A 26,216-nucleotide genomic window follows, 5' to 3' on the forward strand; every position below is an offset into this window, starting at 1 on the left:
GAAGAACTTATGACTCATACTAGGCCTGAAGGATGACCCGTTTGTATTCATGAATTGTTTGCGAAACATGCGAAGTTTTCAGACAGAAGGAATCGAGATTGTAGACTGTGAAGTCATGTTTTTAGTTTTTCCCCTGTGGAGAAAGTCCTTTCTACACTAGCTTTTTGTCACTTTTTCAAGACATATTTCAGTAATGATGTTATTGGTCATTGTAATCTTACTACTCAAACTATCCAATCTGTTAATATGATCTTGAAGCTTTGCTGGCGTCTACTATTAATCCAATGTTCTCGGGATTGCTGCCGAGATAGCACAGCAACACTCACTCTGGCAGCAATCCCGAGAACATTGGATTAATATCTAATCTGTTTTCTAATTCAAGTCTATTTCGCCTGCAATCGTTCGCCAGTTCAGCTATGGACTGTATACATTCATTCCTGATTCGGTTATTAATTGCTTACATTCACCTACTGACTCAGCTAATGATTGTTCCAATTGTTCGCTATTATTTTCTAGTTTCTGTTCTAAACGTTCAGTATTCATTTCCATTTTCTGAGTGTTATTTTCTAATTTTTGTTGAACTGGTGCTAGCTGGTCCTTCAACAATGTTTGAGATTGTTCTAACATAATACTAGTCTCCATACTGATGTAAATTACAAACAACTCAAAATACAAAAATGCAAGTATTTAAATTTAATATGAAAATGATAAAGAAGCATCTAAACCATGAAACACTGAGAATATTAATATTCCAGCTTTTGATAACCACTCTTTTTTTTCTTTCTTTCTTCAAAACTCAAGTCTCACTCTATCAAATACTTCAATTTAAAATACCACAACTGTAACCAGATTTAAGTTAACACAAACAATTTATAAACTAAGAACGTGCACAAACATTTTTCATATTCATAAATTCATATAAAGGTGCATACCATTCGTGGTGAAGTGCACATGTGTGTATGTGTGCTCGATCAGCTGATTACCTTCCAATCGCGTATACCTAATATCAAAAAATCAGCAGAAGAAATTTCCGCGAGCTATACTTTTCTTTAACAATATATGACTTAACTTACCAAAAATACGCAGACGAATCTACTTTATTTAACTTTACTTTTTTTTTTTTTTACTTGCACAGCCCACTGAGTGCGTCTGAACTAATTCAACACGTAATCTGACGGAAATAAACTATCAACACTGCGGTGGTCAAATTCAAGTCTAAACGCGTTATGTGTATGGCTACTTAGATAGCATTTTGAAAGCATTTATCCGAAGATTGAGTTCTGCTCTGTCTCGGTATAGCCAAATTGGATAAGACCGTGAAATTCGTCGTGGTTAAAATTCTCTGTAAATATGAATACGATACTCACTTTCTCTCTCTCTCTCTCTCTCTCTCTCTCTCTCTCTCTCTCTCTCTATGTAATTCGCCTTTCTTCCTCTCTCGTCTTCCCAGCTGCGCCACGATGAAACACAAGTCATCCAATACTCACATCCTTATCGCAACCTGGGAAGCGGCGGACAAGAATATAAGTACCGTAGAATATATATATATATATATTTGGTCTAGGAATTAATTCGTGCGGGTGGACAAGAGATGGCGCAACGAACGGAGCGTCCCACAGTTCCGTGTATCCACACATGTGTTGCAAACCCCTGTCATCGCGTATCGTTCGTAGTATAGGGCAGTGGATTAAAGCGTGAACAACACCAGTTTGTAGTTAAGTGAACATGGCGCAATTTGTGCCTGATAAAGTGTTTTTGCGGGGTGTCCTGCTGCATTACTTTAACATGCAGAAAAGTGCGACTGAAAGTCATCGTATTTTGGTGGAAGTGTATGGTGACCATGCTCTAGCTGAGCGAACGTGTCAGAAGTGGTTTGCACGGTTTAGAAGTGGTGATTTCGGCTTGGCAGACCAAGAGCGAGCTGGACAGCCAAAAAAATTTCAAGACGAAGAATTGACAGCATTGCTCGAGCAGGATTCGTGTCAAACGCAGGAACAACTTGCAGCAGCATTAGGCGTTGATCAACAACAGTCTCCAAACGCTTGAAAGCCATGGGAATGATTCAAAAGATGTCACATTGGGTTCGACATGAATTGAAAGACAGAGACGTTGAAAGACGAAAAACCATTTGCGAATTGCTGCTTCAACGACAGAGCAGAAAGGGGTTTCTGCATCGAATTATTACGGGTGATGAGAAGTGGATCCATTACGAGAACCCTAAACGAAAAACGGCCTGGGTGAAACCAGGTGAACCAGGTCCATCACAACCAAAACGAGATATTCACTGTGCAAAGGTTATGCTGTGCATATGGTGGGATATGATAGGTGTGGTGTACTATGAGCTGCTGCAACCGGGTGAAACTATGAATGGAGAACGTTATCGACGACAATTAATGCGTTTGAAGCAAGCTCTGGCCAGAACACGACCAGAATGGGAGAACAGACATGATAAACTTATTGTTCAACATGATAACGCTCGCCCACATGTCGCAAAACCGGTCAAAACCTATTTAGAAAATGTCGGATGGGAAGTTTTACCCCACCCGCCGTATTCACCAGACGTTGCTCCTTCGGACTACTACTTGTTCGATTGCATGAACAACGATTTGATTGGACAGCGGTTTACTTCTTCAGAAGATATCGAAACATGGGTCTCTGACTGGATCGCTTCCAAGGATGAGGACTTCTTTCGCCACGGAATCCGTACATTGCCTGACAGATGGGCGAAAGTGGTGGCTAGCGATGGACAATATTTTTTTATGTATTTTGTGTTTGTACTACAGCTTCAATGTGTGCGTACCAACCGCACGAATTAATTCCTAGACCAAATATATAACTTAACTGAACGCAAACAACAAGTGAAGAACTAATCTCGTGAGCAAATGACAAAACTTAGTTTGAAATATATAGTATATGTAATGACATTCAACATGAATTATAATGCACATAGAATAACATTAAACATACAGATAAACAAATCCCTGCCTTTAACATTTACGGCCGTTTATTAACAATAGACTTCGGTAGCTTGGTGTAGATTTGGAATACATTATCATATTCACGATGATCTTCGACCGGTCAACTTGTTCAGGGTTGTTGTGGTCCTGATTTTGAGTCCCAACTAATCACAAAGATTCCACAATAAGCTCCACTCATGGTGATCCTGGTTTGTCCGTCGAATTTTCACTTCCAGATACCTCAAGCGACGAGAAGTTATGCAGCACTCAGAGGCTTACACATTCATTGGGATTTATGAAACTATTGTAACTACCACTGCGCACTACATTTTACAACTTAGCTCTCCAAAACTGATTTTAAAAGTCCACTCTACATTCAATTATTTATAGATATGTAATGTAGTTTGAAATACGTATTTAAGCCTCAAATACTCAACCCAGGCAGGGGAGTTCACTTCACACAAATAATGTAGAACAACTTAGAACAGCGCGGACGCCAAAGGTCCGGCTCCCATTCACACAAGCACGCAAATAATCTTGTTTGTCCAACGGGCTTCTACATACAGCAAAGCGTGTGGTGGAAGGTAAGAGTCCCGAAAGTTCAGATTCAAGGGGCAGACACAAAGAATGCAGGCATCATGCGAACAGCCTCCCTGTACCTTAACCATATATGATCACAGAATTGGAGCTAAACGCGCCAACACACAAGTAGGCATACCAAACTCGTGAGAGAGCGGCTTTGAGATCTTTCTCTCATGTATGAAGATTGGTCAGTTAAGTTCAAAATTAACACTGTCTTTCCCATTTTGATTTAAATGCGATAAATGGGCTTGAGGGACCGGTGACATTATGTTTTAATATTTCCCGAAGAAATCTACATCGCCACGCAGAAACGTCCGGCTTTTCCATTAAAAGTTTCTTTCCATTTATTTTCTTATACGAAAACCCCATTTTTTTAATAATAGTATACAGGGATGTTTTGCTTCCTTGAAAAAGTTTTCGACTTCTTAAGAGTGACGCGTGTAATTTGAGGAGAGTGGGGTGCTCCTTCTTTTGATAATGAGAATAATAGTCGCCGTATAGTGTCTTTTTGGAAAGTGTTTCCTCACGTTTACTTACTTTTCTCTTCTTGCTCTGAGTTTCTAATTTTGAAGACCCGGATTGATTTTCTTCATATTGGAACTTTTCCTTGCCAATTTTCACGATGGTACATTTATTTACTTTTACACCAGCAGCAGTCCTGTCAAGCATCTTATTTATAGGGAAATCGGTCCTCCATTGTTCCTTTCCTGTTCGAAATAGCCTCGAACCGAGCAAATAATTTCCCTTGATTGTCCTTTAATAGGAATAACTTTTCCTAAAACGTTCTTTCTTTCAGAAGAATGTGTTCTCGGCCGTTTTGCAGGGAGAATGTCCTCCATTTCACTGGACATTATTTAAAATATGTATTCGTTATACACACAAATATACATATACATAAACACACAATATCACACATAAAAAACAACAAAAGATCTCACAAATACAAATAAATTTACAGAATTGTACACAAAGATAATACTCGAATGCACACGAAAAATCTAAAAATCACTTCTACACACAAAGAAACAAAAGAATAAAATAGCTTCTTTCTTTCTGAAAACAAGTGTTTACTAGCGGCAACATTGGAATGTTAAGGCTTGTTGCCAAGGAAACCCTTCACCCACTGTTGCTAAGATGACATTTATGATCCGACCCTCGCTGAGTGACCGTAATAATTGTGTAGCGTAGACTCCCTTCTTCAAAACAAATCTGCTCTCAATTTGTTTCTAGTTTTGAAAAGACTTTAATCAAAACCTGCCTAAGATGTGATTTATAAGCAAGCGTTAACAGAATTTATGTCAGGTATTTTATCAGAATAAGAGTTGTAATTGGCTTTTCTTTATTTTCGAACTTCAACAGAGATAAATCCTAATTACAGAAGTATTACAAGATTGGCTTTTCTTGTATTAAAAAATAGTGTATAAATTTACAGTATTAGGAGTTCTAATCATACCTGTAAAGAATGTTCACTGTAAAGAATGTTCTCTCACTTATCAAACATCTTTTTCTATCATGACAATTTTCGAAATGTAGACATTGTATTCCACTAATGTAACCGAATCAAAAGAACTACTTGAGAACTACTACAATTAATGTAACTTTACTCTATGGTATGGTTATTACACAATTAGTATTATTCATTGCAAAAGAGAAACAATTCTATGTATATCGCAAAATCATTGTACTAAAGTAGTAGGTAGAGCAGTTAAGCATACGGGATTTTCGATTTTGTGTCACAACCTTTTATTATAAAAGCCTTGCTATGCACAAATATAACACAAAATCGCTCCAAATGTGGTCCGAAGACTAAGACAATATGTCTGAGTATAATAGGTATCCCAAGACCTAGGCAGCCAAGGGAAGGATATCACAGAGCTTCAGGAAAGCTAACTGTTTATGGTTAGGGATCTTCAGTGTTCCAGGCAAGCAAAGAGAGGTTAAGGTCCCGCATAGCTTCAGGAAAGGTAAGCATGCGGGGAAATCACAGAGCTCCAGGTAGGCTAGGTGGTTGCGGTTAGGACCTCCTAGTGCTCCAGGCAAGCAAAGAGAGGGGTTGAGTTTCCACAGAGTTCCAGGCAAGCTAAGAGGGAAAATGACCAGTCGAAGCTGATGCCGATGAAGGTCGTGCATCGTGTTTCATACCATCTTCATGGACAGCGGCGTTAGTGTTCCTCTTCTGTTATATGTCCTGTGATGATGACGCCTATCATTTGCTTGCTCGAGTAGTAGTTGTAAGAGAACACATGGTTTTAATAACATTTTTAATAATAATTTAATAATATTTTAATAACATTCATAACTCTATTTTCTTCATGTATTGAGTAAAAATCAAAACAGCTTTTCTGCAGGTCTTATATTTGAACTCGACTGCTCAATAAGTGTGTTCCGACGAACAAAGCGAACCAGGACAATCCAGTTGTTGCTCAACTCCTACGTAATCGCATGAAAACGGAGATTAAGATACCCATTTTGGTTGCGGAGATCTTGATGACCATGTCAATCTTGAGGAATGCATTTGGTTAAATGCGTATCCTAGTTACCGATATTGCCACAGACTTCCCACATCTCACTCAGACCACATCATTTCATTACCTGTGAGTCCTATCAGCTGGACAATGTGATCTCATACCAACTGATGTTGATGTTGATCATTATAAGGAGCGCGATGCCTCCATGGATTTTCAAAGGTACACGGGCAAGGTTCGATTAGCCAACGTCATTCCATTAAAGGGCATCCTGGAACTGCGATACTCTGCCCAAAAGAAACCACGAAATATTTTTCTGCTGTTCCATTTGGACATAACCCTGGTTTCAGTTGATAGTGGTCGAGTATTTGTCTAATTAGGACAGTGGTGCAAGGACTGTGCAATGCTGTAGCCACACCATGACTGCACTTTATGCCACGATATCAAAATCCGTGATCGCCCATGTAACCATTATATGGATATGTTTGACCACCTTGATTAGTTTGGTTCCTTTGACGGCCTCGAATAGGCCGTTAATTGTTTTGTCTTCATGATCACTTACATAGTTGGGTACTTCGTAAGAAGTCAAAATTAGTAGCTGTTGATGCTACAAGCCCATTTCTGCTAAAATAAAGACATTTGACGTTTTAGTGTTGGGGCTTTTGCACATACTACGAAGAAACAGGCTAATAAAGAGCAGAAGCAATACTTCAGAATTTATATTCGATTTAGCAAGTACTGCTGTGACTGGGTATTCACTCGCGTATTTCGACACTACCGAGCCATTTTTTCTACTTCGAATTGGTATGTCAGATACAACGCTAAAGATGTTCCGTCCCCTAGTCCGCAATTGATGTTAGCTGCCATTGCGCCGAAATCTTCGGGACCCCATGCTCTTTGTCCTCTTTATGGAGATGATACGTTATCAAATGGAACAGTTGAAAGATGGCTCGGTCTCCAAATGTCGGTGTCCAAGATGCTCTTCGCAGTGGGTGGCCAATCATAGCAGATGCAAATGATTTTTGACAAAAGTCCAGGAAGAAAGATATGTAACCAATAATGTCATCAGAGTGACCTAAACATCCATCAGCAACAAGTGTTAAACGTATCGTTGGAGAGAAAGCTGGCTACAAAAGCGGAGCTCGACCATTTGGACGCCACATTTACTCGATCGAATTGCTATCTACGAATCTCTACTGAAACAATGAATTCGAGCCATTTCCGAAGCAGTTGATCACCAGTGGTGAAAAGTGGAACAATGTGCGTAGAAGTTCGGCAGTTTGTGGTAAGGCCCACACATACTTTCAGGAAAGTGACGATGTTCGTTTGGTGGGGCTGTTAGGCCATTATGCATTACCAGCTGCTAGGTATCGGCAATTGGCGAAAGTGCACCTAGCAATTCAAAAGAAACGATTGGAACTGGTAAACAGAAAGGTTACCGTGTTCCACGGTGATAACAGCTGACCAGGTACATCAAGACCCATCAGAAATTGAAAGAACTTAACTGGGAGATTTTAATTCATCCACCATATAGCATGGACCTGGCACCGTCAGATTAATTTCTTTCGGTTTCTGCAAAACTCCTTGAATGGCGTTAATTTAGTTTAAAAAGAAAAGTTCCTGTGAAAATCATATGCGACAATATTTTGATGAGAAACCATAGAAGTTCTATGGCGACAGAATTATGGTGTTCCCGCATAAATTGAACACTATATGTGATATAATTTTATAATGTTAATTTCAAATCACAATAAATGTATTCTCAATTTTGATTTCGAAAGGCTTGGTATCTTTCAGACAACCTGATGTTATTTTGATAACCGTGTATATATTCTCACCAGCCAAAATATTATGATTATCCACTTTTAAACAAAATCGTTAAGCTGACGTAAGTGGCGCAGGACACAACAGAATCGCTCGCTAGACGGTAACAACAATATTTCACTCGATCAGTCAGTGTGATGCTTGTGCCTAGAATTGGGATAGCCGGTGATACATCAGAGGTTGATTGCGGCCAGATTTTGATGGTCAGACGGCTGAAGAGGCGTATTTCAGAAAGAGCGCGACTTCTCGGGTATTCTCGAGCTGTCGTTTTTAGTGTCTTCCAAAGGTGGGAATGAACGGTGAAAGCAACACCAAATCACAAGGTGTTAAACGGCCACATTTCATTAAAAATGTTGGACGTCATAGACTGTTGGGGTTGGTATGACAATATAGGCGGAAAGTGTAGCGCAATAGTAGCAGATTTTAACATACTTTAACAGACTTTAGAGTGGACGAGAACGAGTATGTCTGAACATACAGTTCACCGTACACTGTTAAATATAATGCTCCGCAACGGACATCCACACGTGGATCAATGTTAACGAGACGGCATCGTCGGTTACGACTGGAATTCGCACCTACCCATCGTGGTCGGACCGTCGAATAATGGCACAATGTTGTATAGTCCGATGAATCACCACACTTCCTTCATCACATCGATGGTCGGATCGGAAACCGTTGTCTTTCATGTGAACAGCTGCTCGAGACGTGCAGAGCAGGACGATGACAGGACGATGATCATTCCATTATAATTTGGAGAATTTTCACTTGGTCATTCATAGGTCCGATACTGCGTGTGAAGGGCACTATGACGGCTCCATGCTGTCGGCAGACATTTCTGATCATGTACACATATTCATGACTGTTACATTTCCAGATAGCAATGGTAACTTTCAAGAGGACAGTGCTCCTTGTTGCAAGGCCAGCGTTATGGTGCATTGGTTCGAGGAGCACTTTGGTGAATTTTAGTTGCTGTATTAGCCCTCAAACGCACCCAGTTTTCATCCGGTTGAACACCTTTGGGATGTTATTGAACGTCAGATCCGAGCTTCTCGCGTAATTTACAAGAGTTAAGTGACTTGTACGTGTAGACTGGTGCACCATGCCTCTGTACACCTACTAATACCTAATTGCTTCCATTGCTGCATATATTTCTAATTCCTAACCCTCATTGCTGTATATATATACAGGGTGGCTGGTTATTCTATTTATTCCTTAAAAAGGTTTATTCTACAGATAATTTGGAAGAAATTTTTTCATGTGAACTAGGCTCTAATGTTTCGGATTTATTTGCAGATTTTTTTTTAAATTTTATTTTTTAAAAATATTATTAAGATTTGGCGACTTAAAACTAAAAACTACAAATTGTGAAGAAAATACTTCACTCTGACCACAAAGTGATACTTTCATAATAGCTGGCGAATGAAGTGGTATTGCTGTAAACAAAGAACATGCCCAAAGTCAGCAGAAAATCAGACACGAATCGCAAATCGTGATTTTTTTTAAATCTATACCAAAGCGAATAATAATAATAATAATAATAATAATAATAATAATAATAATAATAATAATAATAAACAAAGCGAATAATAAAAAAGAAACCATTTTGACACATATAGTACAAATTGCTAAAATTACTACCTCATTTCTTAAACTTTCTATAGTGTACAAGTATTGTTAAATTTCGAAAGAATTAGAAAAAAATGCTGTAGCACTTATTTGAATTTGATTCGTCAATTCACTTTAGCGTGAGAAAGTTGTCAGTGTAAAGAAATAAATGCAGAAAATGGCAAAGTAATGAAGTTTAATGAAACAAATGAAAAATAAACTCAGAAATTAAAAATCTTGTTCGAATTGTCTTCCTTATTTGCATATCCAAGTACGAAGCCTACGTCATACTTCAGCTACTGACGCTCGCAATGAGAGCGAGTCTTTATGTGCTGATTGGCTGCTAAGATCCTCTCTCTTAACTGTTCTACGGATGCTACCAGTGTGCGATATATCAGATCCTTCATGTGACCCCAAATGTGGAAGTAACACAGTTAAATCCGAACTTCGCGCGATCCATGGTATTGGGCTATAAGTCCTTGATTCGATCCCTGGACGCCCTTAATCGTTAGGGAGACATTTTCTGAGTCTTGGTGCCTGTGAGGAAACGACATTTTGTAACGGTCCTGGTTTCACGCGTTTCGTGCGAACCACTTCCATCATTCCTTCCGGTTGTAACTCAATGATTGTGCCCAATGCACTCAACCCAACCGTCTACGGTCCAGTTTCGGGAGGTAGCGTCTGTAAGACGATCCAAAGTGTAAATATCGAGAACAGGTGAAATGAGCATCTACTCTCACTCACTTGTCACACATTGAATATCATGCATCAACACCACGTTTATCATTCTTCTCCTGGAAATGAAATAAAAAATACATATACACTTCGTGCCGATTTATTATCAAAACCAAAACATATCTGTTTAACTACATGGTATACACATATCACTAGCCCCTTTTTGTATTATAAAATCGTAGAATTAACGTTCGAAATACTTATATACTTTCATTGTTCCAGGCCTGTTTCACACGTGAAGTGTTCTATCCTCGAAGCACAAGTTCGTTTGTTTAAATAATTCAGTGCAGCCACCGATGTCAAATGTTCGTATCGCCTATTCTACCATGGAATTGAAAGTTCACCGCTGAATCTGCATCATGATAAGAATATGTAGTCGTAAATTTAAAATACAACGATCTGGAGAATAATTAGTACTTGGAGACTGTCTTTTCACATCAGTCTTCCACCATTGCTTATTGAGCACTTGCCTGCACGGCAAAGTCCATCTCTGCCACCCACACTTTTAGATCACGAGACTGGGTGTGTTATTTTTAACTATTACGAACTATTGAAATACACTAAAATATTAGTTATGAAAATTCAAATATTCATAAACAATCTTTCTTATTTGTCGAGCCATGGACACACACACATATATACACAACATTTTGCGAATGATTAAACATTCGTTACTTCTCTTTTTCTTTTTCTTCTACCAATGTTCCCTGGTAGGTGGCATCATAATCGGAGAACGGCACACACAAAGTGAACTAAACTAAACGTATTTGGATTATCACCACTATTAAGTACCAAACAAAATTTGCATTTGAGTGAAAAATGAAATTATGCATAAATTCGGAACAGTTTCATTGGCGGTCGAAAGGAATGTACGTGCACCATTAAATAATGGTAAACGTTCAAGAACCTTGTAGCGTTATTCTACTTTAACTAAAAACACCATTTCAAAGTCACTCACTACACAAGTTCACTGGAAATTTATAAGTACTTTCACCAGGTGACTTGTTCATTAGATAAAAAAGTCTCATTTCAATGAATAAAATAATGAACTTAATGGGGCATATTTATTCGTACATAAAGAACTCATGGGGCTTTTATGTACAAAGTTTTTCTTCACTTGCAGATCATGTTCATTTTTTTCTTTAGGCACTGTTATCAGGATAAACATCATCATGTGCATGACTTACATTTTGACACATATATGAATCTCATAATATGCTTTAAATATTTCGTTTACACTACTATGCGCTTTTACTACCAATGATAATATAATTACATTCGGAAAGCATAATATAGAATATATGTAAATTATATTAACATTACAGAGTAACATTCTCTTTCAGTTGACGTTTATAGAAAATTTTCCAAAATTACATTTATTGAATTATTATAAACACATTTTAACGTAATGATAAGATTAAAACATTTATTTATTCTGTTACTTCAAGATACATAGTTTATAGAAGCAAAATATAGTGATAATCACTTTTCCAAAATAAATGCAACTATTTGGAAATGAAAACATAAAATTCACATAACGTTACAACTCACTGAATTTATTACACAAATAGATGAAGCATACATTAATGAAACGAATACTTGAATATTCCACAAAGAAAATAAGTGAACTTTATATATATATATATACATATATATATATATATATATATATATATATACAATACTTGAAATAATACATAGATATGAAAAATTTACAGACAACTTATACTGTTCTAACATAACAATATAAAAATAAAGCAATTGTGCATGAGTACAATAGATTACACATAATTTTTAATGCGATATTCATATAAAAAAAATTCATTACCACTCCTTCGTACTGTTACGATAAGAATGAGGATGGATAGAAGTAAGTCTGCCACACCTTTACGCTATTCAGCGCCTATCCACTTAAATTTACAAGTCTCCTTTCTCCCTTTGTACGTTTAAAGTTTCTTCCCACCCCTTCGGAATGGCAACAAGACCTTCTAGTGCGATAGGAGTACAAATAGAATATGGAAAGTGAGCCCTACAGTTAAAAATAAAATGGAAGTTGCCATTCATAACAAGACAATGATCTAACAGTGTTTCCATTAACACACAAATCTTACTTTCATTCTAGTGAACTTAGAATGTATATTAGCTTTCACCAACAATATTACATAAACGCTAGGTGACTCACCTCGTACTGAGGGTGGTTTAAGATCTTAATACCAGTTGCAATAACTTGTCGCAAAAGCATCAGTGAGGAAATATGGCCACTCACATAGTGGGTTTTCAGCTCATATCTCCTTTATGTAATATAACATTGTTAAACAATTATTTTACATAGAATAGTCTTAAACACAAAATCCATGTTCATAACTTTTTTGTTATACATGTTCTGCCTACTCAACTTTGAATTTAACAAATAATTTAAAGTCAATATAAAAATACGTCTTTGACAATCGAACTTATCATTCCAATACTGTAAATACATGTCACATTTCAATAGTTCTTTCAACAGTAATTGTTAATTTCGCTTGTGTTGAAAACAGACAAACTAACTTTAATCACATTTGAAAAATTTACATTTTTTATTTTTTAAACAAACTACCAGTTTGAAATATTATCTTTAAACAAAGAAATGATTACAAAAATAATTTTGAGTTTCGACAATTCCAAAATCATTGCAGATGTCAAGTTTATTCAGACGAAGACTATTCGGCGGAAGGCAATATTCTATTTAACCTCGCATAGTTTTGGTTTCTCTAACTCAGGAGTAATTTTGTATGGCTTCATTTGCCAAAACGTCAAGAATGTGAAATCACAAGTGACTAAGTGGTTTCTAATCATAGTTCTACTTTTGGAACACACTATATTAACATATGCACTTGGTGTTTCAACACTGCAGATGGCAACACTACACAAAAGATTGTTCTGTTTTTTAATTTTAATTCACTAAATTGCTTTGCTTACATTTTACTAGCACTAAATTTTGCACGTTTTATTTTCTCATTTACTATGGCAACACTGCGTCGAGATTTAGGTTGCTTACTAGACTTTCAGTTGCAACATTGATTCATATTAGAAGATTGATTTACTGCTTTTGATTTGTACCACAATCTTCACAATTTCTTCTTTTTTTTTTTTTCGAAAACTTTTAACACGCTTCACTGGTATTTTTCGAAATTTTATTCGGGCACTAAATTGACTTTCTACTTTAAACTGGTTTCTCGGTGCGCCTGTACGTTTGTTTTCTTACTGTATGACGATTAACGTACGGTTTCTCATCAGTAAGCGTCTTTCACCTACATTTCATTTTGCGTTTATTTTTACTTTTGACTCTTACAGGTGCATGTGATTTACTCACTAATCTGGCGGACGTTTTCCGAAAAAAAAAAAAAAAAAAATACAATTCTTATTATTCACAAGCGATCTGTGGCCTGCACCTGATGCAACAACTGATTTAATACTTAATGACCTACTGTGGTTGCTGGATTTGAAGTTACTATCATTCGTGCAACTATTTTCGGAGAACAATTCATAGACGTGCGCTGAACTCTTTTTACGTTTGCAGTTGTCTATCATTACACTACGTCGATGATCAAATCTACTCTTAAGATTAATATGCAGAACCTTTTTTGAGAATTTACGAAAGTCATACAACAAATGGAACATTTTCCTTACTTTCTTGCGAACTTGACGCAACTTTCGTTTCATTTTCTTACTCTTTTTGCTGTAAACTTGTAAATGAACGCGCTTTTTAAGAAGTTTGCTACATAAATGCTTTACGCTATTGAAAATTTTATGACAAGGTACTGTTTTCCTTTCCAAGTGACAAAATTACTACTACCGTTAAGAAGCTTACTTAACTCAGAATTACCATTTTCGATATTTGAATTTACTGATATTGTGCCTACGAGTACAAAGAAAGTTATTTGTTTGATCTGTTTAATATGTACTTTTACTGACTATTAACTCACAGTTGTCCAGATTACTTCCGATATGACCTCGTTTGATAGCTGTTACATTAACAAAGTAAAAACAACTTGTTCAGGCGGAGATGCATTCTAATTCATTAAGCGGTACACTACCTGGGACACTTTCAAGGTCCCTACGGCAGCAAGCTACTAACGCTCGTCGAGGTCTTACTTTTGTCTCTAATTTCGTTACAGTAAACGATAACATTAGTGCTATTCTTCGCTAACCGGTATGCACACAGCTCGTGAATGTCATTCAACCCTTTACATAACACACACTTTTCTTTTACCTGTTGCTTATCGACTAATTTAATACTAGGCATGTCTGCCACAACAATTTGGCGACAAAAACATTCACTAATATCTGGGCTAAAAGTACCTGCATATTCCTCATCTGTAGAAGTACCAGTAACTACGACGATTACTTTCATTACTTTCTTTTGTACGTTTAATTTCTCTTGAAACTGAGCTGACAGTTTTTTTTTTCTTCTTTAATTATCTGTGTAAGTATGGCTAAGCTTGACTACGTCACTTCTAATTTGTACCAAATCGGTTAACAATGTCTGGATACGCTCATCCATTTTACTTAACTCTACAGTTTGGTTTTGCAAACTTTCCTGCAGTTCACCTGTATTTTTTCCTACATTTTCTAATTTACGCGTAAGATCCGTAGAGGATTTTTATATTTGTTGTTTGGTATCATTAAGTGATTGCATTTGTTGTACGTTGGAAGCCTTGATTTCATTAAGGGCTTCAAGCAAAGTTCGCAAGGTTAAATTTTCATTTTCTGCCGTGATTATATTTTACAAAAATGCACAAGACACAATGAACACCAATAATACTCTCAATTTAGCGCATATAGCATATCATGAAAAATCAAACATTTTCAAGTATCGTAATACACCTAGATCCTCTTCCAGACGCTATATCCTATACAAATCACTTAATAATAATGCAAATTATTAATAATTCCTCTGTCCCGTGAAGGGAAAGCCATTTTATGGTGCAGGTTCGAGTCCATTCTTCCTGCGTCATTCTATAAGTCCTTGGTTCGGTCCCTGGTCGCTCCTAATCGTTAGTCTTAGTCCCTGTGAGGGAACGACATTTTATAACAGTCCTGGTTTCGGGCGAACCACTTCCATCATTCAGTGACCTCCGCAGGGCCTGCTCGGTTCTTCACTCCAGATAATACAGCCTTGCACTGTAGTACCCGTGAGTTTGGAACGTACAGTACTTCCCTCCGGTTGTCACTCAATGACCATGCCCAATGCATTCAACCCAAGTGTAGGGCTGTTCCTAATTTCGGAAGTTTTCGGAACGGAAATTCCAATTCCGGAATCGGAACACAGTTTCAAGACGTTCCGGAATTTCGGAACATTCCGGAATTTCGAAACATTCCGGAACTTCTTATTGAAAAAATAATTTTTGCTGTTACCCCGAACTGAGAGGTGTGCGCAAAGCTTAGCTTTGAAACTGGATATTGATTCCGCTGTGCTGAAGGAAGGAGTTTTGGTCCACGGCAACTGGTTTGTTTCATTCTCTAGATCCGTTCACTGTGAACGATTGCGTATAAGATTTGGAACTTTGTCTGGTTATCCATAAAGTCTCAATCATAAGTGGTTCAGTGTAAATTCCGTGATTTTGTTGCAGAAATCGGAACATAGAAATTCGAGCTATTTCTTCCCTTTAGTTTGGTTTATCTTCCAAGAAACACCTTTTTTTATAAACCACTTTGTATATTCTTTTTTAAATGAATACCGACTTTGCCTTTTCCATTTATACGAGGCAACCCTAACAAGAAATTCAACTGCATATCTTTTGATGTATGGCCATTGTTAAGTATAAGTACCTGAAGGAGGGGCAGAGAATCATTTAAAAGAAAATACGATTTTCAGTAATTAAAGAAATAGGATAGTCTGAAATATTTGGAAAAAAATTGACCAATATTTCCGGTGGCCCCACACCCCTGCTTACTGGGAGGGAAGTAGAAATTATTTGTCAATAATCTAAAGAGGAACATGATTCCCAACCCACCGACGTCCGTGCTTTGTTGCTAGATTTTTTTTCTTGATAGTTGGTTGATGGCTTGGCATTTTAATTTGTGATAATCTGCAATAGTGCACAGAATATTATTTTGCTAAGTCAGGTGTTTTCGTTTTATGAACAAATAGATCATTTCGTTGACTAAAACTTGATGTGCATATGTAACATGACGTGAACACTAGAGTATAGTTTTCGTGGCATTTCAGTATGCCATAGCATAGCATATGCTATGAAGCAGTGTCCTTTTGGAAATAAGACGCTATTGTATTAAACAATCTGAAATAACACCCTACAAGGGATAAAAGCGAATTTACATGACGTACCCAAAGCACCGAATTTATCGCACCAAAATCAAAGCTTGGCTTGTGAGCTTGTTTTTAATGTTTGGTAGGTCTATGTGAATCGGTACTTTCCCGAATAATATGGGAAAAGAAAGCACTGAGGTCATGGATCGTCTCATCAGGACTAACTATAACGAACTATTCAAAAGTTACATATAAAGCTGTACGGCCAGGACTCTGCCTTTCTACATCTTTACACCTACGCCTCTCGCGCGACAGTTTTATTTTTATTTTTAGCCTTAGTTGCCTAAAAATAAAACTAAATTCAAATTTAGTCATTCAAGTTTTAAACTCAACCAGTCAAAATTCAATAAAGTTTTTTCATAACACCACAAAATTCTAGTAATTTGTAATGACAGTTTAATACTATGATGTTATAGCTGGTAGGCAGATATTATTGTGGTACCGTTTAGTATCTTACATAATTTGTTACAAAATTATGTTTAATATTCTTTTATCTTCAGATATATAGATGTACAATTATTATGCTGCTGCCCGTGTTATGTAAAAATATGCATTATTGATGTTTCATGAACTTTTTGGAAACTAGAATCAGTATTTCATATTTCAGATTCAAATCACGCAAAGCTAAAATTAATAATGCATCGCTTGTATTGTATTTAGTATACTGCATGCTGTAAACAGCAAAAAATTTCTTAGAACAAGGGATTACTGTTTAATGTATTTTGTAACTTCTATAATCATGATGCTACTGCTGTTTTTTTTTTTTTTTTTTTTTTTTTTTTTTTTTTTTTTTTTTTTAATGAAAGCTTTATCAAGCATTATTTGCATAACTTGTCAAAATGTACAACGAGAGTAAATCGAATAGAGGTGCAAACTTTACATAATATCTTATAATTATTCACATGTACGCGCTACTCTTTTCTTGTCCTGCGACACTTATTTGAATAACTAACTAAATAAAGGTGTCTATCAGTTAAATACTAAGCATTGGAACCTACGTATGAAGATTAGTTCTAACTCTACTAATCAAAATTTTATGCAAGGTGATAAATGAATTGTGTGAGTGAAAAACATTTAAAATTGGTTTGTTGAGAAATTGTATTAATCACCAATATATTATCAATGTTGTGAAATTCTGATGTAAAAGCATGTTACTTTCTTTAAACAATTACATTGATACAAGCCAACGGAATATGTACATTTTCATACAAAGCTGCAATATGAAGGGTAGTTATGCATTCAGATGAAAGAGTCTGCACCAATGACTAACTAGCAACAAGAAAGGTAAATGTTCAATTAGTATACCCGAAATTGTGAGTAGCGATGGTAAAAGTTAAAAATGAAAGAAATCATTTCGTAAATGTTAATATTCACATTAAAAGTATTAGCTTAATGTTCATATTTCGCTCTTACGAAATAATTAATTTGTATCAAAAACTATTCGTACTTCGCGCAAATTGATCTTTACAAAAAATGATGTCTTACTTTCCTTGAGTAGAAAAGTTGGCGAAAACTTTCTTTCTCCTGAGATAAAAGAAGTTTGTTAAGCTAAAAGTCCCTAAAGCCCATTTTATGCGATGCAATTTTCTATGCAATCTTGCATGCTAAGAGTCATGCGTTCAAATTATTTCGTGTAATAATAATTAACATTCAACTTTCCATAGTAAATTGCACGTATTTCACCTTGTTCGGAGATAGAACATGTGCAGTCTACCATGGAAAGTAGAATTCTAATTTTTATTACAGGAAATAATTTGAATGCATGTCTCCTAATTTTGCATACATAATTGCCTTGTCTAATATCGTCTAAAGTCTACTTTCCCGTAATTTTTTAAAAAAAATCATCTGGGCATTTATATGAAAATTGATATTTAATACATGCTCTTATAATATTTTATCCACATCATTGTTCTCTAACAGTATTATTTTGTAGCACAGAAATTTGCTTTTTCTTTCAATAGTAATTTACATTTACATTTTTGTTGCATTATTTGATGACGTCTCAGGTAGCATCAGTGATACCATTTCAGGGTTTCAGTTGTCAAAATTTTCACAATTATGTATTACTCATGTGTACTCCTTGTACTTTAGATTAAAAGTTCATTAATATAATTCCAAATGACATGACTACAAATGTTTCGTGTGCTCTTGTATTGTTTGCTTAATAGTAAAACAAATATTTTGGAATTAAAATGCCAAACATGTAAATTGTTTCCTTGTTGGTACTTCAAAATACAAAATGGCAATGATTGAAAAAAAAAAAAAAAAATGTAAAAGATAAAGATAAAATGCTGTACTTTATTCCAATAATTGTAAATACGAGAATGCATAACTGTTTAAGACATGTTGCTACTATATTCCATATATACCAAAGTGAAAACGAGAAAGTATTTGCGAGTAAATTTGTGGGATTAAAGCCTTGTAACAATGTTTGAGAACCATTGCCTCAGGACTGTTTCGAACTTTTATATTCAAACTTCGAACTAATATAAATATTACGATTCCAGAATCAACAGTGAGCTTCAAAATTTCAGTCTTGAAAACAGTTTCGAAATTCATACTTTTGAGCATTCCGCAATTCCAAACTTTTGGAATGTTACGGAATTTGCGAAACATTCCGGAATTTCGAAACGTTCCGGAATTTCGGAACATTCCGGAATTTCGAAACATTCCGGAATTTCGAAACATTCCGGAATTTCGAAACGTTCCGGAATTTTGAAACATTCCGGAATTTTGAAACATTCCGGAATTCCGGAACATTCCGGAATTAGATGAATTCCGAATTCCGGAATACGAAATCGAATTCCGAACACCTTTACCCAAGTGTCTATTGTCCAGTTTCGGAAGGTAGCATCTGTAAGACGATCCAAAGTATAAATATTGAGAACAGGTGAAATGATCATCTACTCTCACTCACTTGTCACACATCGAATATCATGTACTAACACCACGTTTATCATGCTTCACCTGGAAATGAAATAGAAAATACATATACACTTCGTGCCGATTTATTATCAAAACCAAGACATACCTGTTTAACTACATAGCATACACATATCACTACAGCAGAAGCTGTATTAGGAAGCTTGTTAGAGACTATCTAACCATGGCATAACGGGAAACATTCTGAAGAATCACCTTGTTGGCTTAGCAACAGATGGCGCGGCAGTGATGCAGGATTGTTACAATGGAGTTGCAACAAGATTACGTAACAAGGACTTAATTGTGGTTCACTGTATGGATCAAACACTTGAGCTTACAGTTCAAGACGTGATTAAATCTGTCGCTGATGTGTATCATATGCAAGCATTTATGGATGCTTTATATTCAGTGTTTTCTCGTAACCCCAGAAACAAGAGACTACTTAGACAATTATCAGAGGAACTGTCAACAAATATTCTGAAATTGGGTCGTGTGTCTGGAGTACGTTGGATTGCATCTTCATTCAATTCTGTGGTCACTGTGGGAAAGTTACATTGCATTGTGCAGTCTTTTGAATAAATGTTGTAAAGATACATCCCGTCCGGTGCGTGAGAGATCGAAATTCGAGGGCTTAGCAAAGAGGCTAACCAGCTGGTTATTCATCAGGGAATTTATATTAATCTATGATGTTCTTGAAATTTTGGATGGTGTTTCGCTCTATTTGCAGAACAGAAGTGCATCTGCAGTTGAAGCAAACGAGAAATCGATTTGATATATCAATCAATTTGCGCGTTAAAGACTGTTGATCCCGCGAGATCAAGAGACGCTCTTAATGAGGTAGAGCAAAGAAACACATTTAAAGGAGTGTCCATCACTAAGCCTACTGCTAGTGATAAAACAAAATTTCTTCAATCCGATTGACATTTCTTCAATCCTTTTTAGACAACATAAACACCCCTTTTCCAAATAGACTTTTTCGTTGATGCTTCAGTGTTAAACCCTGCTTCTTGGCCTGTTGATCAAAATGAACTGGTGTTCTTCGGAGACGATACCATCCCTCGGTTATCGAAATTGTTGAAGCAGTCAGTGAATGGTGTTTCCTTCATAGTGAAAGAATTTCGTTTGTACAAGAACAATCCTTCTTATATGCCTCCAGCTGTTCAGGAACTTAAGAAAGCTGTGGAAGTAATACCGATAACAACTGCAGAAAATGAACGTGGGTTTAGTGCTATGAATCAAACATTGAATGATATGAGAAATCGTATGCAGATTGTAACACTTAGCAAGCTTCTTTTTGTATCTATAAATGGTCCACCTTTGCGTTTCTTTAATGCCGAAAAATATGCAACAATGTGGATAAAATTGAAGCGTCACAGTGCTATAGACAGTTCTACCGGGAAAGCAAGAAATGTCGAAGAATGTTCACATGCATCTCGTCTTTTCAACTAAAACGTAAGTAATCTTTTTCTTTGAAAAAAGACAACTTTAGTGTGTTGTATGAACGTACTTTTTGTATTACTGTATATTTACTGCATTTTCTGTTACTGTTTTGTTACTTTTGGTAACTGAATGTTTTGTTTTGCTAGATTTTGAATTTGAACATAAAATATTAGAAAAGGCTCCAGGAAATATTTTTGGCCATCTCACAACTTTGAAGCCCAACTGCCCCTAATGTATGCAAATGCATTACACATTGTGATCCATCTATCCCCCCACTGGTAAATTAACAAATCGAACCTTGTTTTAAACATTTTTCTTAACTGTATATTGGGCAAAAATGCACATTTAATTCGCTTTCAAGTGCTCTTGAGAATTAACGAAACTACGGCGTTTACCGCAAATTGCAAAATGCGAAATAATTTATGCACTTGTACAATGTGTTGGCATAAAAATAATAATATATATATAAAAAAAAAGTAGAAAATGAAAGAATGGTTGTTATCAACTCTGTAAATTATACAAATTTGCGTTAAAAAACATTAAAAGATAAGAAGCTTCGTTCACAACCATTTTTGGTTGATTTAATATGGATTTACCCTGTCGTGATCAGTTTTTGACAAGTAGAATTAATCATTACGATTAAAAATATAGCGATGTAGACAAAGTTAGTGAAGCAAAAGTTAGTACCAAATACTCTTTGTGAATCATTCAGGATGACAGTAGTTATTATAACTTTTAAGTTAGAATCATCATTACCTAATTATATCAAAACTTTTTTGTCTATCTGCGACATATTTATTTATTTATGCATTTATTTACTTTGTAATTTACAAATTTTATTGCAGAAGGCAGATCAAGTCATCCGGATCTCAAAGACGGTGGAGCTTTCCAAATTTCACTTAAACATTTCCAAGTAGACTATTATCCATATCATTTAGCCATTGGAGATAGGAAACATTGGCCAAAATACAAAGAAGAAATCCATTGTCAGTGGTTAGAGCAATCCTTATCTTCATTTCGATCGATGTTTATGGATTTGATCGACAGCGGAAAGTCACACACACCACTTGCTCGAACGACACCACGTCCACAACAAACTAGTAGCAAGAAAAGTAACAGTGAAAATGAAAACGCAGGAAAGACTTCAACTGCTTCGCAAGCTACCAGTAATCAGGTAAGATAGTTGTATTTACATATTATCTACTACCCATTCCATATCAAATCAAAAGAAGTTTCAAACAAATTCTATGTTACCTTTGTCAGATTTTAATGAAATGTGGTACATTCTGGTCACAAAAAAGGGATCTTCCAGAGACTAAGTCCGAAAAAATGACACAAGATCCTTACCAATTCCCTTTAAATCTGGTCTTTTTTCCCTGCAGTTTTTGTCACAGTCAGGGGTGGAAATTAAACGATAATATTGCGGTATGCATATCGCAATGATTTTATAGATAGTCTAAATGATGGCCCGGGCGACTTTTTCCCTTTACCAAATTTTATTACAAAATATAATGAATACAAATGTTTCTAATTCAATGTCTCTTCCTCAATGACCAAGTGGAATAATATTAGATGTTTTGCCGCGTGCCCTTTCCACTCATGGCAGTTTCCAGAACTCTTAGCAGATTGTAGGTTAGAGTAGGATTATAAGTTTAAGATGGGATCCCTAGTCCAGTGCGACATAGGGTAAAGGAAGAGGTGCTGCTAGTCCACAGCGACATAGGAAGGTAATGGTTAAGCAATCAATTGGTCGACTGATACCAGGTCCCTCGGTGGTTGAGCTTTTATCTGTCCTCTTCGGGTCCTTTCGTGAGGTCCGTCTTCTTTCGGCGTTCCTCGGTGTCTTCCGTGTCGGATTCTCGTCTGCTAGGCTTGTTTACAAGCAGTTACACGTGTTGTGTTGACATGTACTTTTGTCATGATGTAGGGGATCCTTACAATATAATAATTTCATTGTAGGTAAACAAAATAGCTGCAATACAGAAAATTACGGTAATTTTAAGTTGCTAATGTGATACTTATATATATATATTTGTTCTAGAACGTTTAAATAATTGATGAAAACAGGGAAGATATTGTAACTACAAAGAACCAATAAGTAACGATCTACTTCACGTGATTTGCTAATTGTTTCACTCCAGATTCTAATGTTCCCCAAAACACACCTTTGTCCAGTTACCTTCCTTGAAGCCAAAACTAGAGTAAACTATCGAAGTCAGCAGGGTAAAAGTAAGAATGTTTGAAAACATTCTGCTGTTTTCTAGTGTAACATATCGGACCCTTCTTTTGCATAGGAGGTTGAGAGGGAACTATATTTCAGGAAACAAAGTAAAATCTCATTTACTTGCAGTGTCAGTATTACAACCTAGCAGAAAATAAACCAAAACCTAAATAAATTTCGCTGTGGATAAGACGAGATACTTCTTTTTTATTTTTAAAGCTGCGTTCTTAAAACAACATTTTCGTCAGGAAAATATACAAAGACATTTGTAATATATTTTCTGTAAAATCCTTCAGCAGGTAACTCTGTAATTAATATTTAAAATAAACACACAAATGCTATGATAAGAATCTTTAAATTATGAATCTATATAAAATATACAATGATCTCTTTGTTACTTCTATGTCTGATACGTGAGGTTTCTAAACTTTGTGGTGGACCAACACCATAAGCGTGGATGTTCGCAGAGTTCTCTCGTTTTCTCCTACTTTCTTCATTCTACCATTATCTTCCATCTCATTATGACGGTCTCCTTTAACCTCGGTGGGATGTTAAACTAAACAAAAAAATCTTCTATTTTAAATTAGACCCCCCTCAAAAAAACTTTAAACTGAATTTCATGGCAATTCTACCTTTTGCCAGGAAGAAATGGTGGAATTTTAAAAATGCAACAATAATTTTGATGTTTCATTTAACCCTTACGTATTTTAAATTAATAATATCCGGCGTCTGAAAGAAAGTGGGATTTTTATGACTGCATTCCTTAATAAAAGTTCAGTAGCTTATATTTATGTATATTTACGTCACTTCGCACTTAATAACGATCCCAATTGGCCGATGAAAACAAATAAGAAATTTTACACAGTTGCTCCTTTCCTTCGCCTTTTGAGGTAGATCAATATTAAACTAAAATCCACAGTTGCATTCATGATTAACTTAACAACTACCTTTATTTGTCTAATTACCTCAGACTGATATATCTACATCATATTTTAACATTCTTTCGTAAATTCGTTAATGTTCCTTTTGTCATGAAATTATTTTAAACACGTTAGCGCAGTATTTTAAGAACAATATAAATTGGATTCGCCTATATATATTGGATTCGCCGTTAGTAGCCATGGAGCGTTGGTCGGACAAACATCGCGCTTTCGCAGTGGAGTGTTTCTTCAAGAACAAAGACTCTGCAACAATTACGCAGCGTAAGTTTCGGGGTCATTTTAACATTGGCAGAAATGGACAAGTACCGACACGACAAACTATTCTTAGTTGGGTGAAAAAGTTCCGAGCTTCGGCTTCTGCAAGATCAAAGAAATCCCCAGGTCGTGCACGTTCAGTGAGAACACCAGGCAACATAGAGAGGGTTCGAGAAGCATTAATTAGAAGTCCAAGGCGTTCAGTTCGTCGGCATGCTGTGTCACTTGTCATGTCAGATAGGAATGTGCGGCGAATATTACACCAGGACCTACACTTTCACCCATTCAAAATTCAGATGATTTACAAGTTGCTCCCTGAGGATTTTAATGCTCGCGTACAATTCTGCAATACGCTGTTGCAAATGATTAATGAGAACCCAAACTTTCTACAGAGGTTAATCATGTCCGACGAGGCTCATTTTCATATTGATGGGTGTGTAAATAAGCAGAATTTCCGTTACTGGGCACCCAGAAAGCCAAGGTTGTTGCATGAAGTGCCCCTTCATACCCCTAAAGTAACAGTATGGTGTGGTGTTTATTTTGATGGGATTATTGGACCATACTTTTTCAACGACGAGGATGGTAACACTAACTGTCACGTGTGCTCGATATGTGGACATGCTCGAAAACTTTTTACTCCCAGAATTGCGACGGCGCACAGTGGGAGATTTCATCGGAACTTCATTCAGTGTGTGATGCACATTTGAATGATGCAGGTTTTGCCGTTCTATTCGATTGAAATATGCGATTTCTTTGATAAAGAATGTTGTTTGTGTATTATTGAGTTGAGTTGATTTTGAGTTCAGCAGTGAGGCTATATGAGACGTGGACTTATTGATTAACGTGGAATCCGAACCACATGTGCTCCCGCCGTTGTGTATTATTTACCAAAGAAGTAACACATGTGTGAGGAAGGTAAACACTGTTACGCACAATTGGTGAAAGGACAACAATAGGATTAATGTGATCAGTTTATATCAAATACACGTTTAGTGATAATGAGTACATTACAGTAGGTAGTCAGGACAATGAACAAAAGTCAGCAAGTACGCAAAACTGACAGCAAAAATAAGTTCATTAGTCTTAGTTACTGCTCTGTTTGGAATGATTGAATCATTCACATAAGGCGCTTTTAGCAGTCGTAGTAGCTCGGACATTATGTCTGAACGTTTGGTTTTGGCAGGAGCGCGTTTAACTAGCAATATGTGGATCAGAGGTGATCAGCAATCTATGAATTAAATCCGTGTTGGTATTCACTCTGGATAATTTTCTTGTAAAGAGTTCCCAATGTTTATCATTGTTCTTATTTCGAGCCTCCTGTACTTCGGAAACTTGGCCTATCGGTAGAATACTCGCGGCAATAATATTTCTCCCGTGAAATAGGACTTTGAGTACGCTTACAGACATATAATACCAAGAATACTCTTGTAAATACAGTTCTAAAGTGCAACGAGTGTACTCACTAAATTTGTTTGTATCAGTCGGAAAAACAAAATTTAAGCACTCTAAAATAATATCAAATCGCTTAAGAGGAGTTATTGCATTCTGTCCAAGTTCGCTATTGCCATTTAAATCCATGGTAATCTATTTTAGCTCTAATTCTCTTATGTGAGATATCGTTGTGCTCTTTTTTTTTTTTTTTTTTTTTTTTGTTGTTGTTGTTGTTAGATAGATCAAATTGTATGTAACAGTTGTCTGTAGTTCTTTCCTCCAATAAGCATGGTAAAATAACTTTAATTAATAAAAGTATTAATAAAATACCGAATTGACAGCTTGTCTATCAATTACTCTTCAACAGAGAAACAAATTGTTGCGTAAAAGAAAAAGTAAAAACAGGGATTTGTAGACTGAACCTTTTGCTAAACGTTCCTGAAATCAAAATCTATTTCGAATGCATATTAGCAAAACTATTACGTAAAAAAGAAAATGGTACGTTAAAAAAAATCTAGCCAGCAC

General features: G+C 36.2%; 1 protein-coding gene across 8 annotated transcripts in view; it reads left to right on the top strand.

Moving 5' to 3' along the window:
* The window catches only part of LOC145670290 (bridge-like lipid transfer protein family member 3B), a 549,193-nt gene that overhangs the window by 137,863 nt on the left and 385,114 nt on the right, over window positions 1–26,216 (top strand). For all 8 annotated transcript variants that reach the window (XR_014128253.1, XM_081738747.1, XM_081738745.1 and 5 more), the window contains exon 7: window positions 21,689–22,017. Coding sequence is in view for 7 of the 8 variants with exons in the window: in XM_081738747.1 (XP_081594873.1) it covers window positions 21,689–22,017 (329 nt within the window). In the remaining variant the exon portion in view is untranslated. The remainder of the gene's footprint in view (window positions 1–21,688; window positions 22,018–26,216) is intronic.

The sequence above is a fragment of the Thermobia domestica genome, chromosome 14, assembly GCF_964235325.1.
Source record: "Thermobia domestica chromosome 14, izTheDome1.hap1.1, whole genome shotgun sequence".
Classification (NCBI taxonomy): Eukaryota; Metazoa; Arthropoda; class Insecta; order Zygentoma; family Lepismatidae; genus Thermobia; species Thermobia domestica.